Source organism: Pelophylax lessonae, assembly GCF_965119305.1.
Source record: "Pelophylax lessonae genome assembly, chromosome: 1".
Lineage (NCBI taxonomy): Eukaryota > Metazoa > Chordata > Amphibia > Anura > Ranidae > Pelophylax > Pelophylax lessonae.
This window is the reverse complement of record NC_138768.1, coordinates 195,150,441-195,170,789: the sequence shown is the minus strand read 5'-3', so window position 1 is coordinate 195,170,789 and position 20,349 is coordinate 195,150,441. Positions and strand designations below refer to the sequence as shown.

Sequence of the window (20,349 nt, the reverse complement as noted above, 5' to 3'; positions counted from 1 at the left end):
ACAGATTCTCTACAAGGCTACGGAGTGTAATAATTCTGCAGCTGTAAATCCATCCACTAACAAAAACGCATGAACGTTACAGTAAGCAAGGAAATCTCCGGAAGATTCTCAAAGGGAGGCTTCTGGAGGACCGAAAGCACCAAATTTATGTCCCAAATGTCGGACACCCTGAAGAAAAGTACACAACAGGGAATGTGTGGCCATGGGTCATTGGAAGAAGAAAGCTAAATCCGACACCTGGCCCTTGATGGTACACAAGGCCAATTTCAGTTCAACCCCCACTGAAGGAAGGTCAAGATCCAAACAACCAAGAAGAAGCGAGGACGAACCTTTAAGAGACAAACACCACGCAATGTACGTCTTCCACGTACGATGGTAGATCTTCCTAGAAGTAGATTTCCTAGCTTTTAACAGCGTAGGAATCACCTTCTCAGATAAACCTCTATCCTTCTGCACCTGGCGTTCAACAGCAAAGCGTCAAAGCCAGTGACTGTAAAGCAGGATGGAAAATTGGTCCTTGGGACCACCCACACCAGATTAGCGTACCAAGTCTGGCTAGGCCAGTCCAGAGCCACTAAGATGACCAGGATCCCTTCTGCATTGATCCTGCATAGAAGTCTTGGCAGAAGTTTGAGAGGAGGGAAGGCGTAAATCAGACAATACTGACCCCACTGGGCCAATAGCGCATCTGTGGCATCCGCCAGAGGATCCCGTGACCAAGCCAAAAATCTCTGTAACTTTCTGTTGAGCCGAGACGCCAACAGATCCACCTCAGGGATGCCCCACCGGACAGACAACTGATGAAACACCTCCGGATGAAGGGACCACTCCCCTTGGTCCAACGCCTGCCGACGGAGGTAATCCACCTGCCAGTTTTCCACCCCTGGAATGTGCACGGCGGAGAGGGCTGGAACGAATTGTTCTGCCCACCTTAGAATGCCGACTACCTCCAGGGTCACCAGGAAACTTCTTGTGCCCACTGGGGATTGACATAAGCCACGGCCTTGGCTTTTTACCGAATGAATGCTCACTGGGCATCCCTGAAGACGATTTGTCCAATGGCTCAGATACAGTCTGATCGCTCAGAGTTCCAAGACACTGATCGGTAGTCTGGACTGTTCCAGTGTCCAGATCCCCTGAGCAGAATGTTTGCCGAGGATGCCTCCCCTGCCAGACGGGCTGGCATCTGTGGTGACCACTGTCCAATACAAGGGAAGGAAGGAAGTTCCTAGATAAAGAGAAGGAGCCTGATCTGATTGTCCAGAGACTGCGGAGTCTTGTCCCATTTGGCCAGAATCTCGCTTTGCAGGGAGCTCGTATGGAACTGTGTAAATGGAACCGCCTCGAAGGTAGACACCATCAGGCCCAGCACTCACATGCAAGTCCGGTGGGGTGACCATCTGCTGGACAGAAAGAGACAAATTGCAGCCTGCAATTTTTGTAGTTTGTTCAAAGGAAGGAGCACTCTGGCTAAAGCCAAGTCCAGAGTCAGACCCAGGTAGTCCAGTTTTGTGGACGGAACCAGAGTAGACTTCTGAAAATTCAGAATCCAACTGAACTCCCACAGAGTTCGTATGGTGATCTCCAGGTTTTCCACCAGAGCAGTAGGAGACTTTATTTGCAGAAGGAAGGCGTCCAAGTAGCCCATTACCGCAATCTCCCGTTGGCGTAACAAAGCTAGCACCAGTGCTAACACTTTTGTGAAGACCTGAGGAGCAGAGGTGAGACTAAAGGGTAATGCCACAAACCGATAATGCTCCTTTCACATGGCAATGGAGGAAGTGCTGGTGACTGGCACATATTGGAATGGGAAGGTAAGCATCCTTAATTTCGATAGAGGCAAGAAAATCCCCCTGACACAGGGATGCCACCACCATGCGAATAGACTCCATTCTGAACTTCTGCACCCGCACAAAGCAGTTCAGCGCTTTGAGGTCCAGAATTGGAAGCACTTTGCCTTCCTTCCTGGGAACTGTAAACAGGTTTGAGTAAAATACCCTGAAAACGTTCCGAAGTCGGAACCGGGACAATCACCCATTGAAGTAACAGGTCTTGTACCGTCCCAAACAGACCCTGTAAGCGGTCCGGGGACAGGTACAAGTTAGAAGGAAAGAACCTTGCCGGGGGACAAGAGCAAAACTCTATCTTGTAGCCTGACCGAATGACTTGTACCAGGGAAGTCCACGGGTCTGGAACCAACCAACAAAGATGTCCCCCCACCCCTGATACGGGTGAGGGCGCACCTTCATGCCTGCTCTCAGCTTGCCAGACCAGGTTTGTTTGGATCCTCCAGAGGAGGCCCTGAAAGGCTTTGAGACCTTGTCAGTCAACCCTGAGGGACAAAAAACTTCCTATGAGCTGAGAAGGAGGGCCCACGTCTATGACAAGGTTCCTTGCTCTTAGTAGCCTGCGGAAGAAAGGTACTCTTCTCCCCTGTGAGACCTTTAATAATGTCATCCAGGGTAGCACTTTACAGGCGATCTCCTTAAAAAGGTAGATCAGTCAAGGCCTTTTTATAAGTCTGATCCGCAGACCAGCGTTTCAGCAAAAAGACACGCCAATGGTGAACCAGGGCAATGGTAAATACCGGCCTCAGTGCGTAACCAGCCAGATTGTGCATATTGCGGGCCACAGCCTCCGCCTTCCTGTCAGCCGGATCCTTAAAGGCCGGGGACTCTTCAACCAGAATCACGGTTGCCTTGTTCAATCTGGAAACAGGGGGGTCCCCCACTGGTGGAACAGTCCACTTCTTAATAAAGGACTCCTTATAGGGGTAACGCCTAGAAAACCGCTTAGGGACCCCAAGGAGACGCTTTGGTCATCCCCACTCTTTAGCGACAATTTTGTCAAAATAGGCAGGGACAGGAAACACCTTTGCTGCTCTGGATGGCTTGCGACTGCCAAAGGGAACCTGCGCCTCAGTTGCAGCTGTAGCTGCGTCCTCCATCTTCAAGGTCTCACGCACAGACACAATCAGTGGATCCACCAGCACCTTTTTGTGCAAGGTTGCAGATGTAGAAGAATCATCCTCACTATCAGAGGATTTCAGGAGCGTGGTTGCAGACCCAGCAGGGTGACCCACGTCCAAATCAGATTCATAATCTGATGAGACAGAGGAGGCAGGGGAAGGCGGGAGGCGCTTTTTGCTAACCCTTTGCCCGAAAGCCACCTCCACTCGGGACACAAAGGACTCCAGGACCACCGTGCATCAATGCATGGTTGGAACCCGGCCGGAGGGCGGGTTCCATCAGAGAGGGGATCAGGTGAGGAGATGTGCTCCAAAGACTCCATGAGTCACCAATGAGACCCCACAAAGAAAGTGTAAAACACTGCAAGGGTCAACCCCCACCACGCTGGCAGCCCCACTCGGTCACCAGGCTCAAAGCACCAAGCAATCCTCATCAGAGAGGGAGAAAACTCCAGACTCACCACCCAGCAGAAAAAGGCATCTGCAGCCACCAGCATAATCTGCACTCCACGTGCGGCAATCAGGAAGTGAAAGAATCCAGGAGTCAGCACCAGGGGATGAAGAGGGGCTCCCACCGCCGAAATCGCCATCCACAGGGCAACCACTGTCATGACCACCACTATTTTCAATGGCAAACCACTGCAAAATGCCCCCCACTACATAAACATGCATAAAACAAAATGGCGGCATTACGAGGATCCCAGGGACCCAGGAGGGATCCCTGGGCCTCAAGGACAGACCCAGGCAGGAGAGGGGGGGGGGGCTGGCAGGAGCCCCTACCAGGTACAACCCCCCTGCACAGCCGATTGTCAGGTCCCTGGCTCCCCCAACCCCCATCACCAGTATAGCGCCCTGCCCCCACCCCAGGAGGTCCACCAAACCACCCAAACAGCCCCAGCATAAGTTGAGGGGGGCTGGGATGGGGGACAGACGAGAGCGGGGTGCCTGATAGGAAGAAGGGGAACCCGGGGGTTGGACCAACCCAAGGAGGAGCTGAGGTCTTCGCACACTCACTGGCCAGACTGGGGTGATCATTTGATCTAGATTATTTAGCCCGTCACCCAGTCTGGCAGTTGAGTGTAGATCTCACAGCAAAAATTCTGGAGTCAAAATTTCTATCTAAAAAGAAAAAAATTTTCAGTACCAGAGATCCCAGCAAGGAACTAGGTCCTTACTCCTGACTAGGCAGAAAAAAAACTGAGTACCTATAGTAAAAAGAGGGAGTATACCCCCTGGGACTGCCCATAGGCGTAGTCAGATTATTTTTCTGCCTAGTGTCCTACTCCTGTAGGGGGCAGTATAACCAATGGTTATGAAGATCAGCAGCTGTGTCTGTCAATGAACGAAAGAGAAAAGCATTTTCAAAAGGTGGTCAACATAAGTTATTATACAGTTCTATTAGTACAGGTGTCTGCCAAATCATATAGTAGTCAGATGGTTAGATTTGATGGCCAAAAGTTTACATCAGGTCCAATGTCTGCTTATAAGGGTACAAAAATAAAAAATTAAATTTTATACCGGTCTTTAGCTTTAGGTAAATTTACTGGCATAGTCAATCACCAGTGCATACATGGAACAGTTTCAGTATGCTATGCAGACCAAACGTGTTTGAGAAAATTAGGTTAGAACAGCGTGAGGTCCTTATCTTCAGACAGGAATGCTATTATGTCTTTGGTGTACTTCACATAGGTTTATTCCAAATGCTACAACTTTTCCTGAGCTCTGGGCACAAAACTAGGTTGTGACAACATCTTTTAAAAATGTATGAAGGAGTGGCTATAGAAAGAGCATGATGTCACCGTAAAACTCTGCATTCCCAGTCTAACTCTAGTAAGGCAGGAACTTTCCTCATTTTCCTGTGGAGTTACAGCAAATACTCTAAACCTAAAGTAGTGCTTGCATACCTAAACAAACTTACATTAAGCTTGGCAAGCACATGTGCCAAATAAGCCCACATCACAGAAGAAATATGGAAAAAGGTTGGATCAAAAGTGTTTTAATGTTCCAGATGATCTGTAAGTTCTGCAAGACTGAATACAAGCGATGTAGCACAATACAGGCGGTCCCCGGGTTACAAACAAGATAGGGTCTGTAGGTTTGTTCTTAAGTTGAATTTGTTTTTAAGTCAGAACAGGTACATTTTTTTAGGTGTAGATCCAGCCCATATAATAATTTTTACGTTTTTTTTGGATAACAGGAAAGGGTTGGCACCCCTGTACCATTTGTTTTGCTGTCTGTGCTCCTGTTCAGAAGATTTCACCTCACTTTCTGTCCCTGTGACAATTGGATTTTGAACATTTTGGGTTGCTTTGGAAATAAGGATTGGTGATAAAGTTTCAGTGGAGACACCTTTTTCCCATGAGAACTCTTACAGGATTGAATTTCCCTTTCTAGGGGTAGATTTCCTCTCACTTCCTGTTGTCTCCCTCCGTTTGTAAGTAGGAGTCGTTTGTAAGCCGGATGTTTGTAACCCGGGGACCGCCTGTAAGGGGAAAACTATAGACCTTATGTTGAGTCACAGAAGAGCAAATACATACATACATACCTTGATAGTGTGAATTTCTTCAAGAAGCCTTTGCGCCCGTCTCTGATTCTTTTGAATTAGCTCTTCTGTTCCCCTGATGACATGACGTAAATAAATCAATTTTAACTTTATCTTAAAAATGAATGGGATAACAATCATGTGATCAGAACATAAGTATCCATTAAGGTGACACACAGGCTGATAAGCAGACAAGTTTTGGTTTGCAGTATGATTTACCATGCTGATTTTGTACCAAGATTAGAGTGTGTTTCTAAAACCTTGTGCACACAGGCTTCAGTTTGTAAAACAGCAGTGTGTAAAGCAACATTTTAAAAAGCATTTGCAAAATTTTCAGACAGCTTTTATTCCCCTTCATGATGACCAGGGTATGTTTTGCTCTTTAGCACTGTGCTACTTTAACTGGCAATTGTTTGGTCATGCAACACTACCTAAATTACATTCTTTTTTTTTTTTTCCACACAAATGGAACATTCTTTCGGTGAAATTTAATCACAACTGCTTTTTTTTTTTTAAACTATTTGTATATATACAGTATTGTGCAAAAGTGAGTACACCACTCACATTTTTGTAAATATTTTATTATATCTTTTCATGTAAGAAAAATGAAGAAATGACACTTTGCTACAATGTAGTGAGTGCACAGCTTGTAAAACAGTGTAAATTTGCTTCCCCCTCAAAATAACTTAACACACAGTCATTAATGTCTAAATTGCTAGCAAAAAAAGTGAGTACACCCTTAAGTGCAAATGTCCAAATTGGGCCAAAAGTGTAAATATTTTGTGTGGCCACCATTATTTTCCAGCACTGCCTTAACCATCTTCGGCATTGAGTTTACCAGAGCTTCACATGTTGCCCCTGGAGTCCTCTTCCACTCCTCCATAACAACATCACATAGCTGGTGGATGTTAGAGACCTTTCGCTTCTCCACCTTCCGTTTGAGGATGCCCCACAGATGCTCAGACCATGATACTCCCACCACCATACTTGACTGTAGGCAAGACACACTTGTCTTTGTACTCCTCACCTGGTTTCCGCCACACACATTTGACACCATCTGAATCAAAGTTTACCTTGGTCTCATCAGACCACAGGACATGGTTTCAGTAATCCATCCAAAAACTGTTTGTGGGCTTTCTTGTGCATCATCTTTAGAAGAGGCTTCCTTCTGGGACGACAGCCATGCAGACCAATTTGATGCAGTGTGCGGTATATGGTCTGAGCACTGACAGGCTGACCCCCTACCCCTTCAACCTCTGCAGCAATGCTGGCAGCACTCATACATCTATTTCCCAAAGACAACCTCTGGATATAACACTGAGCACGTGCACTCAGCTTCTTTGGTCGACAATGTCGAGGCCTGTTCTGAGTGAAACCTGTCCTGTTAAACTGCTGTAGGGTCTTGGCAATCTTCTTATAGCTTAGGCCATCTTTATGTAGAGCAACAATTATTTTTTTTCAGATCCCCAGAGAGTTCTTTGCCATGAGGTGCCATGTTGAACTTCCAGTGACCAGTATGAGAGAGTAAGAGTGATAACACCAAATTAACACACCTGCTCCCATTCACACCTGAGACCTTGTAACACTAATGAGTCACATGACACCAGGGAGGAAAAATGGCTAATTGGGCCCAATTTGGACATTTTCACTTAGGGGTGTACTCACTTTTGTTGCCAGCGGTTTAGACATTAATGGCTGTGTGTTGAGTTATTTTTAGGGGACAGAAAATTTACACTGTTATACAAGCTGTACACTCACTACTTTACATTGTAGCAAAGTGTAATTTCTTCAGTGTTGTCACATGAAAAGATAATAAAATATTTACAAAAATGTGAGGGGTGTACTCTCTTATATATATATATATATATATATATATATATATATATATATATATATATATATACACACACACACACACACACACACACACACACACACACACACACACACTGTATATATAAATTATGCCCCACATTATATATCCTGCAAAATGTTTAGTTTTGCACAATGTATTGCATATTTTTTTAGCCCGATCCGGCCTCGTGAGGCACGCATCCATCAGCAGCTCGGTCAGCCTCGTCAGGCACTTGGTCAGCCGCGAATAGGCCGCAAAGTCATGGACTAAATGTTCGGCCCGATCCAGCCACATGAGGCGCAGACCTGTGGACGATGAAACATCTGCTCCCCCCCAGCCCAATCCCCACTGCAGAGAGCCCAGAGGACATCCCTGCCCCAGTCACTAACCCCCGGGGGGGGGCAGGTAACTTGCTCAAAGACCCCAGTGGGCAATCCAGACAGCCCGGTCAGCAACACCACATCCACCCCCCCCCTTAAAGGAGCAAGTGGCAAGCCAGCTCCTAATTCACCTGGGGGGGGGGGGGGGGAGTGGGGGTAGGTCGGGGCCAAAAGACCACTGTGACTGATAGAGGGGCTGGGGGAATGGAAGGGAACCCGGGGGTCCAACCATCCCACGGAGGGTCCCACATCTACCCCGAGGGACCACAAAGGGAGGGGGGGCACTACTTACCACACCATGGAACCAGGTGGGCAACACTCCGAGCAGACCACATTCCCATCTTGGAATGGGGGGTGTTTCGGGCTAGAATGCTGCGACTGAGACCGTTTGCATCCTCGCGAGGTGTTACACTCGCAGGCCATTCCCCATCCAGTGAGACTATGTCACGGCCGACTTAGCATGGAGCTGAGGAATGTGCACGCTCGCTGGCCAGACTGCGGAGACTTTAAGGATCTAGAATATCCAGTCCGTCGCCCAGTTCGTAGTTGATTGTAGTTCAGGAACAGGAAATAATAAAAGAAAAAAAAATGGGTTTTTGACTTACCATAAAATCCTTTTATCCTAAGTTCATTGACAGACACAGTTCTCTCTGATTCATATCAGTAGGGTTATACTGCCCCCTACAGGAGTAGGACACTAGGCAGAAAAAAAGTTCTGGCTATGCCTATGGGCAGTCCCGGAGGGTACACCCTCTCTATTCCTGCATAGGATGTCAGTTTTGTATTAAAGCAGTGTCAGAAAGTAACACCAACCCAACTCAAAATAGAGGAGCGGGTACTGTGTCCGGCAATGAACTTAAGAGAAAAGGATTTTATGGTAAGTCAAAAATCCAGTTTTCTCTATTGTTCATTGACGGGCGCAGTTCTTTCTGATTCATATCAGTAGGGAAGTCCCAAAGCAGTGCCATAAAATGACGGATGGGAACAGCAGAAAAGAACAAGTCCCCAAGGCCAAACATAGCCGACCAGGCAACATAGGACGCATCAGAACAAAAGATGAGGTCAACCTGAAACAAACAGTAAACACCCTCAAGGAAGGCCAAAAGCCCTCCAAACAGCAGCCAGCAAAAAACCTGGCGGTCAAAAAGAGGCAACTGCAGATGCCAGCACATCCACCTTATAAAACGTGTTAAAGATGTGAACAAACGACCAGGTAGTCGACCAGCAACCTGAAGCACAGATGTCTGCAAGGCGAAAAGCCAAGGAAGCACTAGGCGCCCGAGTAGAAAGCGCCGAAACAGGGAAAGGTAGGACCTTACCCTTAATTGAAGAAGCCTGCACCACCGACTGTCCGATCCACCTGGAAACAGTCGCAGCAGAAGCAGGCAGCCCTGTTCTTGGACCATCCGTGAGCACAGAGAGCGACCCTGACTTACGGGAAGACTTAGTAGTCCAGAGTATTCAGCGCACATTCTGTAGGATGAGGGGGCTTAGGACCCAAGATGGCAATACAATGTCCTCATGCAAGTGAACACTAGAAACCACCTTCAGAGGGAAGGACGGATCCGGACGAAGTACCACCTGGCCCACACGAACCAACATATAGGGAATACAGGAAAATTTCACCAGTGCAGACACCCTGCATGCATAGTGACAGCAACCAAGAAGGCCACCTTCCGTAATAAGGTAGGCAGAGGATACCCTCGATACTCGCAAAAGGAGGGTCTTGAAGTTCCGACTGCACCAAATCAAGGTCCCCAGTTGGTGACAGAGGTCGCACCGGAAGAACCAAGTGTCGCACCCCATGGAAGAAGTTAAGCACCAGTGAACGGGCGGCCAACAGCCTTTGGAAGAAAATTGCCAAAGCTGAAACCTGCCAGTACTCAAGGCCAACTTTTGATCAACTCCCCATTAAAGGAAGCCAAGATCTGGCCACCGAGTAAGAGCGAGGGGGAGCCCAAGGTGACTCACACCACGCAATACACGACTTTCTCACACGATGAAAGAATCATCCTAGAAGACGCTTCCCACGCTTTACGCAGGGTGGGAAGCACTGAAGCAGACAATCTTCTGTCCTTCAACATCCAAGCCGGCAAGCCAACGACCGTAAAGCCGGACGGGAGATTGGCCCCGGAGATTGGCAGCAACCCAAGAGGACGAAAAGCAGACAGTAGCTGAGACTGACCTTGGCTCATCCATGAGCACCCTCACACGACCATGCCGGCGTCAGCCTGCGCAGGTGACCATGCCAAACTCCTCAGTACTGTTCATGTTGAACCTAGGGAATGTTCTTGCCTATGACAGAACCCATGATGCCACCCATTGCACCCACCAGAGGGTCCCGGGAAGCGGGCCACGACCTCGGCACTATCCTGTAGAGGTGACGCCAACAGGACCACATCTGGAGTGCCCCCAATGAAGGCACAACTGCTGGAAAACCTCCGGATGCAGGGACCATTCCCCTGCATCCAAGGCCTGTCAACTGAGGCAATCCGCCTGCCAATTTTTCCACACCTGGAAAGGAAACGGCAGAGAGAGCCGCTCTACCAAATGAAGAATGGTCACTCCCAAGGCCACAAGGACACCCTTGGTGCAAGGAATAAGCCACGGTCGAGGCATAGTCGATTGAACGTGCACTGGACAGCTGCAGATGCCTGAAGCAGTGAACTAGGCAAAGCTGGATCGCTCTCAGCCCCAGGACAGTAATCGGTAACCTGGATCCTCCAGGGCCCATACTCCTGAAGCAGAGAACCTGCCGAGGGCTCCAGTAAAAAGGGGAGGAAGGATTCCAGAACAAGACCCCCTGGTCACCTGGCTCAGCCGGATCCGTAAGTCCAGAGGAGTCTGGATTCTAGTCCCATTCGAGAAGGATCACCGTCTGGGGAAACCCAGAGAGGAATTGAGCGATAGGGACCGTCTTGAAAGACGACACCAGCAGTCCCAGAACTCGCATGCAGGTCCTAAGGAACGATCATGTGCGGGACAGCAACAGCCAAACCGCAGTCTGAAGTTCCAAGAGGTTTTTCACTCCGAGGGAGAAACACCCTGACTGAGGACGAGTCCAAAGTCAGGCACAGATAGTCCAGTCCCATGGAAGGGACCAGGGATAATTTCAGAAGGTTCAGAACCCACCTGAACTCCTCCAGAGTTCTCATGGTGATTTCCAACTCCATTATCAGCACCGTAGGGGACACCAAACGGAAAAGCAGATCGGACAGAAAACCAGGACTGAAACCCCCCCGCTGCCGCAACAGCGCCAGAACCGGAGCCAAAACCTTTGTAAAGAGCCTAGTAGCAGAAGCAAGACCAAGGGGTAAAACCACAACCGATAGAAATCCTTCCCCACAGCAAAAAACGGAGAACCCATAGGTGCCTTGAGCATAACGGGATGTGAAGGTAGGCAGCTTGATGTCTATGGAGGCCAGGAATCCCCCAGATGTAGGGAAGCCACCATCGTGCGAACTGATACCAACTTGAATTGTTGATCCGCACGGAAAAATCAAGGTCCAGCTTGTTGAATCAGAGCCTGAACTGCCCCAAAGAGCGCCGCAAGCGATCCGGGGACAGCTGTACCTTGGAAGGGAAAACCTTACCTGAAAAAATTGGATCGAAACCCGATCTTGCAACTGGACCGCACAACCTCCTGAACCCAGCTGCCTGGGACCCGGGCCAGCCACAGGCCCGAGAATCGGCAAGGACGTCCCCCCCCACCCCCTAGATGGGTGCGGGCACACCTTCATGTCGAGTAGGCCTTGTCTGCAGGTCTGGAAAAAAACGATCCCTTGTTCGCCAGACCAGGGTCGTTTGGAAACACCCGAGAAAGTCCCAAAGGACTTCGCCACATCGACTGTCCCCAAGGGACGAAGAAACTGCTAGTGAGCCGAAAGGGAGGAATCCCGTCTGCGACTAAGGCCCTTACCCTTGTTAGCCTGTGGAAGAAAAGCACTCTTCCACCCGTGAGACCCTTATATAACGTCATCCAGGGCAACGCCAGACAGGCAATGCCCCTGAAAAGGGAGATCCATTAAGGCCTTCTTAGAAGTGTGATCCGCAGACCAATATTCCGGCAAGTATACGCCGGACAACCACCGCCAAAACTGACAGGTGACCCATAAAAAGGAGCCTCGTCCAGTGGAACATTGCAAACTAATTGCAGCCCTTGCGCCAGCTGGTCCAACAGCTCCCCCAGGGCAAGAGGGACTTGCCCCACACCAAGTCACTGCGTTCGAACTCTGCCCATCAGAGTCTGCGTGGCAAGGGCAAACAAACACTGTGCCCAGTGCAGACTACGCCAGGGAGTACAGACCCGCACCATCCTATCCCCCAAGTTCTTAAAGGAAGGGGATTCCTCCAAAAGAACAACAGTAGTCCCATTCAGCTAGGGACCGTACGTCCACCAAAGTAGGAACAGTCCTCTGTACCAGAGACTCCCCAAAAGGGTAACATCTAGCAGCCGCTTAGACACCCCAGGGGAACGTCTCAGATGGACCCATCCTACATGAGCATGCTAGCAAAATGAGCTGCTCCAGGTGGCATGCGAGTGCCAGATGCTACCTGCACCCTGGGTGCAGCCGTCGCTGTTTCCTCCAATTGCAGGGTGTCACGCACCAAAACAACCAGTGCATCTACCAGCGCCTGTATCAAGCGCGGCAGGGGAGGTAAAAATGTCATCCTCATCATCCGAGAAGACAGGGCGCGAGGTAACAGACTCGCCAGAGAGGCCCCCGTCTGCGGCGGCTGAGTCAGACTCAGAAACCGAGACATCAGATGAGGCAGGGGTAGGTGGGGAAACGTTTCAACGCACCTCCCATGTCCACCCGGGCCCAAAAGCTTCCCGAACCGCCAAAAAAAGGCAGCGATGAACAGTGGAGATCTGGAAGGCCCTGCGGCCTCCGGGAAGGGGTCAGGTGGGGACACATAGCCTGCAGGGTCCATACTGAACCTGAGGAACCCGCCAGCAAAATTTGCAAAAAAAATGACAAAAATTACTTTTTTTTTTCTTGCAGGAAGTGTCCCCACAGCGCTACAGCACCCCCCCCCCCCCCGGAGGTCAGGCGCGCGCTAATGAACCCCCACAGAGAGAGACAGACTACCCTCATGACTCACTGTTCCCAGTATAGCAATCAGATAAGGAGGGCCTCAGCGGTGGCTGGAGGAAAGGAAAAGAGCCAGGGAACTGCCCGGGTGAAGGGAGGGGCTCCTCCCACCAAAAGAACGCCTCCAGGCACTCCCACCGGCATTCACAGCAAAAAATCTACCGCAAAATCGCCGGTGTACCAAGATGGCTGCCGTCATAGAAGCAGACAGGGGCTACAACAAAATGGTGGCCTCTCACAGGAACGCGGTAATCGTGACCCACAGGGGGACCCCCAACAGCCCATCTATACCTCCAGCAGCAGAAAACCCCACCAAGCCCCACCCCCCCCCGCACACAATAGAACGCGCGCACTCCCCGTCCCCCCATGCAGCCTGCAAAAGAGGTCCCAGCCCCAGGTAGGCCCAAACAGTCCCCCACATGGAGGGGGGGGGGGGAGTCACAACAGGATAGAGGGAAACCCTGGAGTGTGAGGGTCTGACCAACCCAGGGAGGGGGCCCGCGTCCACCCCAAAATTTGCCAGGGAAGAGGGGGGGACGTTTACTCACCATACCAGGAACACAGGCGAGCGCCATATCCTGACAGGACCCCACGCTACCAAAGTGGGGGGGGGCTGTCGGCCAAATAGGAATGCTGCGACATAAGCCTAGACCCTGTCGTGTGCGTACTGGCGAGACGTTTAACTCGCGGGACCAGTCCCAGTCCAGTGGGACTATGTCGCGGCCGACCCAGCGCAGAGCTAGGGCCTGCACACGCTCTCTGGCCAGACTGGGGTGACCACTGGATATAGGGATCCAGCCCGACGCCCAGCCCGGCATAATTGCCAGAAGGTCTCACAGGAAAAAATTCCGGAGAAAAAAGGCTAGCTAAAAAAATCTACATAAGAAAAATACTTTATGCCAGGACCACAGATCCCAGCAAAGAACTAGGTCCTTACTTCTGACTAGGCAGATTAAAACTGACATACTATGCAGGAAGAGAGAGGGTGTACCATAGGCGTAGCCAGAACTTTTTTTCTGCCTATTGTCCTACTCCTGTAGGGGGCAGTATTACCCTATTGATATGAATCAGAGAGAACTGCGTCCGTCAATGAACAATAGAGAAATTCAGTTTAAAAGGAAAAAAATGCCAGAACCAGAGATCCCAGCAAGGAGCTAAGTCCTTACTCCTGACTAGGCAGAAAGAAAAAAAACAGAATCCTAGAGCAGTGGGAGTATACCACCTGGAACTGCCCCATGGGCATAGTTAAAGTTCTGTTAACTTTGTTAACCCTTTTCCCTCTAGTGTCCTATTCCTAAAAAGCGCAGAATAACCCATTAGATAAATGAAGATATCTTGCTGTGTCTATCAATGGATGAAAGAGAAAAAAGTTATGCCTTTAGTTCTACTTGAAGCCTATTTGTATACTGCAAAAAATATAGGAATCTTACCTATTTTTTTTTTTTGGTTAAGGAAGAGGAAGATAAAGTGTGAACCTCCACACATCATATTACTAACTAAACACCACTGACAGAGATGTTACTATGAATGTCCAGTCAAAGTCTGACTGCCAGAAGCTCTGCTATACACTAAGATTTCTGGTTTCCCTCTCTAAAATAAAATTTCTATATATTCCTATGGAAAGTCCTGCTGATGGTGTGAAGCATCTACCTTGATAGCCTTATGTGCCACAATTTGATCACTGGCCAAGGCTTTAGGCCACATTAGGGGTTTTGGGAGCACGTTTTGTTCTATTTTTAGTAAGAGTAGAGTCTGTTTCTACATATTTTTTTCAGGTCTACTGACAGGTCTATTTCTTTTTTGTCCATTGAGGACACGCGATTCAGAGATACTTGGGTTACACTGCCGTCTACAGGTGGATTTGGACATTGTCAAAGGAAAAAACAGTCACCAGCCTGGTATACCTTTCCCACTCCCATACCTCAGTTTTTTGCTGGTGTGCTAGGAGCATGGATGTCTTTTCTTTAGCAAGAAACTATTTTACTAGCTATTTTTTTTTTAAATCTTTTTTTTTGTCAATTATTTTTCTTTATTCAGGATATGACCCAGCTTCTAAAGAGACCAATTGGGATGAGCACCAAACTACCTTGTTTATTTCAAATGTTGGGTGGCATAATTACACCCTTTTCTTCTACTGACCTCCACAGAAAGAGTGCCCCCCCCATCTTGTCTTAGCAGTTGGCAGTAGAGAGGAGGACAGAACCTATCCCACAGATCCTGCGCCTCTCTGTGTGGCACCAACACCCCCTTGTCTCGACCTCCCCTGATCTCAGCATTCAGCAGACTCTGGCAACTGACAACAGCCCTCCTCCAGACCCTGAACTTTCTGCTTCCCAGCTTCACCCCCAGCTTCTTGCCAGCAGCAGCACAGGGTAAAGGGGGTAGACTGAGATGTAAGGGAGGGTGATAGACTCTTGACTTCTGATAATGGAGGGAGGGGGGCTCTTGACACCTGATGTAAGAGGGGGTGAGGTACATCTAGTCTTAAAGATACAACCAGGCATTTGGGCAACCATAACGCTAATGCAGCCCACAAGGAAACTGAGTTTGAAAACCCTGGCCTAGGCAATCGAAGTAGTAATACTCCTCTTCTCCTCCCTCCTCGTAGTCTTTTGGGACACGTCCCTGGTCCTGAAGACTACAAGACCATTCACAAGGTGCAGATCAGCTTGCACATGCGCAGTGGGCAGCCGACTGTAAAGCCAAAAGCAGCATAGCCAGCTGCCCACAATTAGGATGCCAGCGCCAGGAACCCAAAGGCTCGTGAAGAACAAGCCTAAATGAGGATAGTGCTGGATCCATGGACAGAGAGGTGTAATTTTATTAAAAGTCACCAGCTACAGGATTTGTTTTTATAGTGCACTTCCTCTTTAAAGTGTTTACCTTGTATTAGACCTACAGTTGTGCTCATAAGTTTACATACCGGCAGAATTTAGGATTTCTCGGTCATTTTTCAGAGAACATGAATACTTGCACAAAAAAAAAAAAAAAACTTTCTTTCACTCATGTTTAGGGTTTGGCTGAAGCCATTTATTATTAATCAACTGTGTTTACTCTTTTTAAATCATAATGACAACAGAAACTACCCAAATGACCGTGATCAAAAGTTTACATACTCCAGTTCTGAATAATGTGTATTGCCCCTTTTAACATCAATGACAGCTTGAAGTCTTTTGTGGTATTTGTGGATTAGGCTCTTTATCTTCTCAGATGGTAAAGTTGCCCATTCTTCCTAGCAAAAAGCCTCCGGTTCCTGTAAATTCTTTGGCTGTCTTGCATGAACTGCACTTTTGAGATCTCCCCAGAGTGGCTCAATGATATTGAGGTCAGGAGACTGAGATGGCTACTCCAGAACCTTCACTTTATTCTGCTGTAGCCTAAGACAGGTCGACTTGGCCTTGTGTTTAGGATCATTGTCATGTTGGAATATCCAAGTACGTCCCATGCGCAGCTTCCAGGCTGATGAATGCAAATTTTCCTCCAGTATTTTTTGATAACATACTGCATTCATCTTGCCATCAATTCTGACCAAATTTCCTGTGCCTTTGTAGCTCACACATCCCCAAAACACAGTGATCCACCTCCGTGTTTCACAGTAGGAATGGTGTACCTTTCATCATAGGCCTTGTTGACTCCTCTCCAAATGTAGCGTTTATGGTTGTGGCCAAAAAACTCAGTTTTGGTCTCATCACTCCAAATGATTTTGTGCCAGAAGGTTTGAGGCTTGTCTCTGTGCTGTTTGGCGTATTGTAAGCGGAATACTTTGTGGCATTTGCATACTAATGGATTTCCCCAGAACCCCTCATTTTCCACTTCTTGATTAGAGTTTGAACACTGCTAATATGCATTCTCAATTCCTTGGATATCTTTTTATATCGCTTTCTTGTTTTATACAGTTTACCCACCTTTTCCCACAGATCCTTTGACAATTCTTATGCTTTCCCCATGACTCAGAATTCAGAAAGGTCAGTGCAACACTGGATGAAAGATGCAAGGTTCTGTCAGGACTGGAGTCCAGAAACTCACACACTAATTACAAGTAAACAGATCATAGGTGAGGATGGTTACCTTTTTTAGCCATTCAAACCCCTTTGTGTCAACTTGTGTGCATGTTATCAGGCCAAAATCACCAGGGTATGTAAACTTTTGATCAGGGTCATTTGGGTAGTTTCTGTTTTGATATTATGATTTAAAAAGAGTAAACACAGTTGATTGATAATAAATGGCTTCAGCCAAACACTAACCACGAGTGAAAGAAAACTTTTTGTGTTATCATTCATATTCTTTGAAAAATGGCCAAGAAAATTGGATTTTTGTCTTACCGTAAAATCCTTTTCTCTGAATCTCATTGACGGACACAGTCTCTGGTCTTCTTAACAGTAGGGTTATACTGCCCTCTACTGGAGTAGGACACTAGGCAGAAAAAAAGTTCTGGCTACCCCTATGGGCAGTACCAGGAGGTATACACCCTCTCTCTGCTATAGAAGGTCAGTTTTGTAACAAAGCAGTGTCAGAGAAAATACCAACCCCATTCAAAATATAGGGGCATCAATGAACTTCAGAGAAAAGGATTTTACGGTAAGACAAAAATCCAATTTTCTCTATCGTTCATTGACGGACGCAATCTCTGTTTTTCTTAACAGTCCCAAAGCAGTGCCAAAAAAAGGTGGGAACAGCAGAAAATTATTTCCCAAGGCTGAACCATAGCCAACCAGGCAACATAGAGCTCATCAGAACAATAAGATGAGACCCACCTGAAAAACATAAAACACCCTAAAGGGAGACTAAAACACCCTTAAACGGCAGCCTATAAAACTTTGCGGCCAAAGAAGGCATCTGCAAATGCCAGCACACCCACCTTATAAAACTTTGTGAAGATATGAACAGACGACCAGGTAACCTTGCAAACCTAAACCACAGATGCCTGATGGCGAAAAGGCCCAGGAAGCACTAAGCGCTCGAGTAGAGTGTGCCTGACCCTTAATTGAATAAACCTACACAACTGTCTGTCTGATCCATCTGGAAATAGTCGCACCAGACGCAGACAGCCCTTTCTTTGGTCCATCCGTGAGAACAAAGAGCAAATCTGACTTTCGAAAACACTCAGTAGTCACCAAGTACACCCTGATTGCCGGAACCACATCCAAAGTATGCAGTGAAAATTCCTTAGGATGTTTAGGCTTAGGACACAAGGAGGGTAGCACAATGTCCTCATTTAGGTGAAAACTGGAAACCACCTTCTAAAAAGGAAGGACCGGTCCGGAGGAAGCACCACTTTATCCCTGTGAACCTACAGATAGTGAGAATGACAGGACAACACCGCCATGGCTATTACCGCCACCGGAGTAATAGCCACCAAGAAGGCCACCTTCTGGGATAAGGTAAGCCGGGGAATCTCCCCAAAATTTACACAGGGAGGTTTCTGGAGAACCGACAGCACCAAATTAGGATCCCAAGGTGGCAACGGAGGTCGCACCGGAGGTGCCAAGTGTCACACCCCCTGGATAAAGTTACGCACCAGGGAATGGGTGGCTAGTGGCCTTTGGAAGAAAACTGCCATAGCCGAAACCTGACCCTTGATAGTACTCAAGGCCAATTTTTGATCAACTCCCCATTGAAGGAAGGCCAAGATCCAAGCCACTGAGTAAGAGTGAACAAGAGACTCACACCATGCAATATATGACTTCCACGTACGATGATAGATCTTTCTAGAAGTCTCTTTTCTCACTTTAGGCAGAGTGGGAATCACTGCAGCAGACAATCACTTGTCCTTCAGCACCTGGCTTTCAACAGCCAAGCCGTCAAAGCCAGTGACTAAAACAGGATGGAAGATTGGCCCTTGAGACAGTAGATCATCCCTGAGAGGAAGTCTCCAAGGAACGTCTGCGACTAGCCTGACCAGGTTGGCATAACAAGCTCGGCGAGGCCAGTCTGGAGCCACAAGAATGACCGGACTCCCTTCCACCTCGATCCTGCGAAGAAGTTTTGGCTGCAACTTGAGAGGGGGAAAGGCATAAATCAGCTGATACTGACGCCACGGAGCCACCAGCGTGTCTGTGGCGTCTGCCAGAGGGTCCCGAGAGCGGGCCACAAACCTCTGCACTTTCCTGTTGATCCGAGGCGCCAACAGATCTACTTCCGGAGTGCCCCAACGAAGGCACAACTGCTGGCACACCCCTGGTGTGGAGAGGCCATTCCCCTTGATCCAAAGTCTGCCGACTGAGGTAATCCGCCTGCCAATTTTCTACTCCTGGAATGTGAACAACGGAAAGAGCTGGGACAAATCGTTCCGCCCATCGAAGGATGCCTGCCACCTCCAAGGCCGAAAGGACACTTCTTGTGCCCCCTTGGTGATTGACATAAGCTATGGCCGTGGCATTGTCCAATTGAATGCGCACTGGACAGCCTTGAAGGTACTCCGTCCAGTGGACTAGGCAAAGTCTGATCACTCTAAACTCCAGAACATTGATCAGTAACCTTGAGTCTTCCAGGGACCAGACCCCAGAAAACTTGCCGAGAACACCTCCCCACCTGGACACTACTTGTTTGAGCGTCGGGGACCAAAGCCACCATATCAGGGACCCCCAGGTCACCTGGCTCAGCTGAATCTGGTCTCCAGGGAACTTGGATTTTTGTTCCATTTGAGAATGATTTCCTTCTGGAGGATTTTCGTGTGGAATTGAGTGAAAGGTACCACCTCGAAGGACAACACCATCAGTCCCAGAACTCTCATACAAGTCCGAAGGGGCGACCATTTGCTGGACAGCAATAGCTGAATTGAAGTCTGGAGTTTTTGAAGTTTGTGGCTGAGGACGAGTCCAAAGTCAGGCCCAGATAACCCAGTCTCATTGAAGGGACTAGGGACAACTTCTGAAAGTTCAGAATCCACCCGAACTCCTCCAGAGTTCTTATGGTGACGTCTAAGTTTATCACCAGCACCGTGGGAGACTCTGCGCGGAGAAGCAGATCATCCAGATAACCCAGGATCGATATCCCCTGCTGGCGTAACAATGCCAGGCCTGGAGCCAACACCTTTGTGAAGACCGGAGGAGCAGAAGCGAGAGCAAAGGGTAACGCAACAAACTGATAGTGATCCTCTGCCACGGCAAAATGCAGAAACCATTGATGTCCCGCACATATTGGGATGTGAAGGTAGGCATCTTTGATGTCTATGGAGGCAAGGAAATCCCCCTGATGTAGGGAAGCCACCACCGTGCGAACGGCTTCCATCTTGAATTTTTTAACTTGCACAAAACAATTCAGTGCCTTTAGGTCCAGAATTGGACGCACTTTGCCTTCCTTCCTAGGGACCGTAAACAGGTTTTAGTAAAAACCCTGAAAATGTTCTGAATACAAACTTGAAATATTACTCCTTGTTGTAACAGGTCCTGTACCGCCCCAAAGAGAGCCTGTAAGCGATCCGGGGACAGATGCACATTGGAAGGGAAGAACCTTACCAGAGAGACGGATCTAAACTCGATCTTGTAACCGGACTGTATGACCTTGTG

The 20,349-nt window shown here is 48.3% G+C and overlaps 1 protein-coding gene across 2 annotated transcripts in view; it reads right to left on the bottom strand.

Moving 5' to 3' along the window:
* SRFBP1 (serum response factor binding protein 1) overlaps nt 1-20,349 on the bottom strand; it is a 227,921-nt gene that overhangs the window by 136,128 nt on the left and 71,444 nt on the right. For both annotated transcript variants that reach the window (XM_082275395.1, XM_082275394.1), the window contains exon 3: nt 5,514-5,586. In XM_082275395.1, coding sequence (XP_082131521.1) covers nt 5,514-5,586 — 73 coding nt within the window. The remainder of the gene's footprint in view (nt 1-5,513; nt 5,587-20,349) is intronic.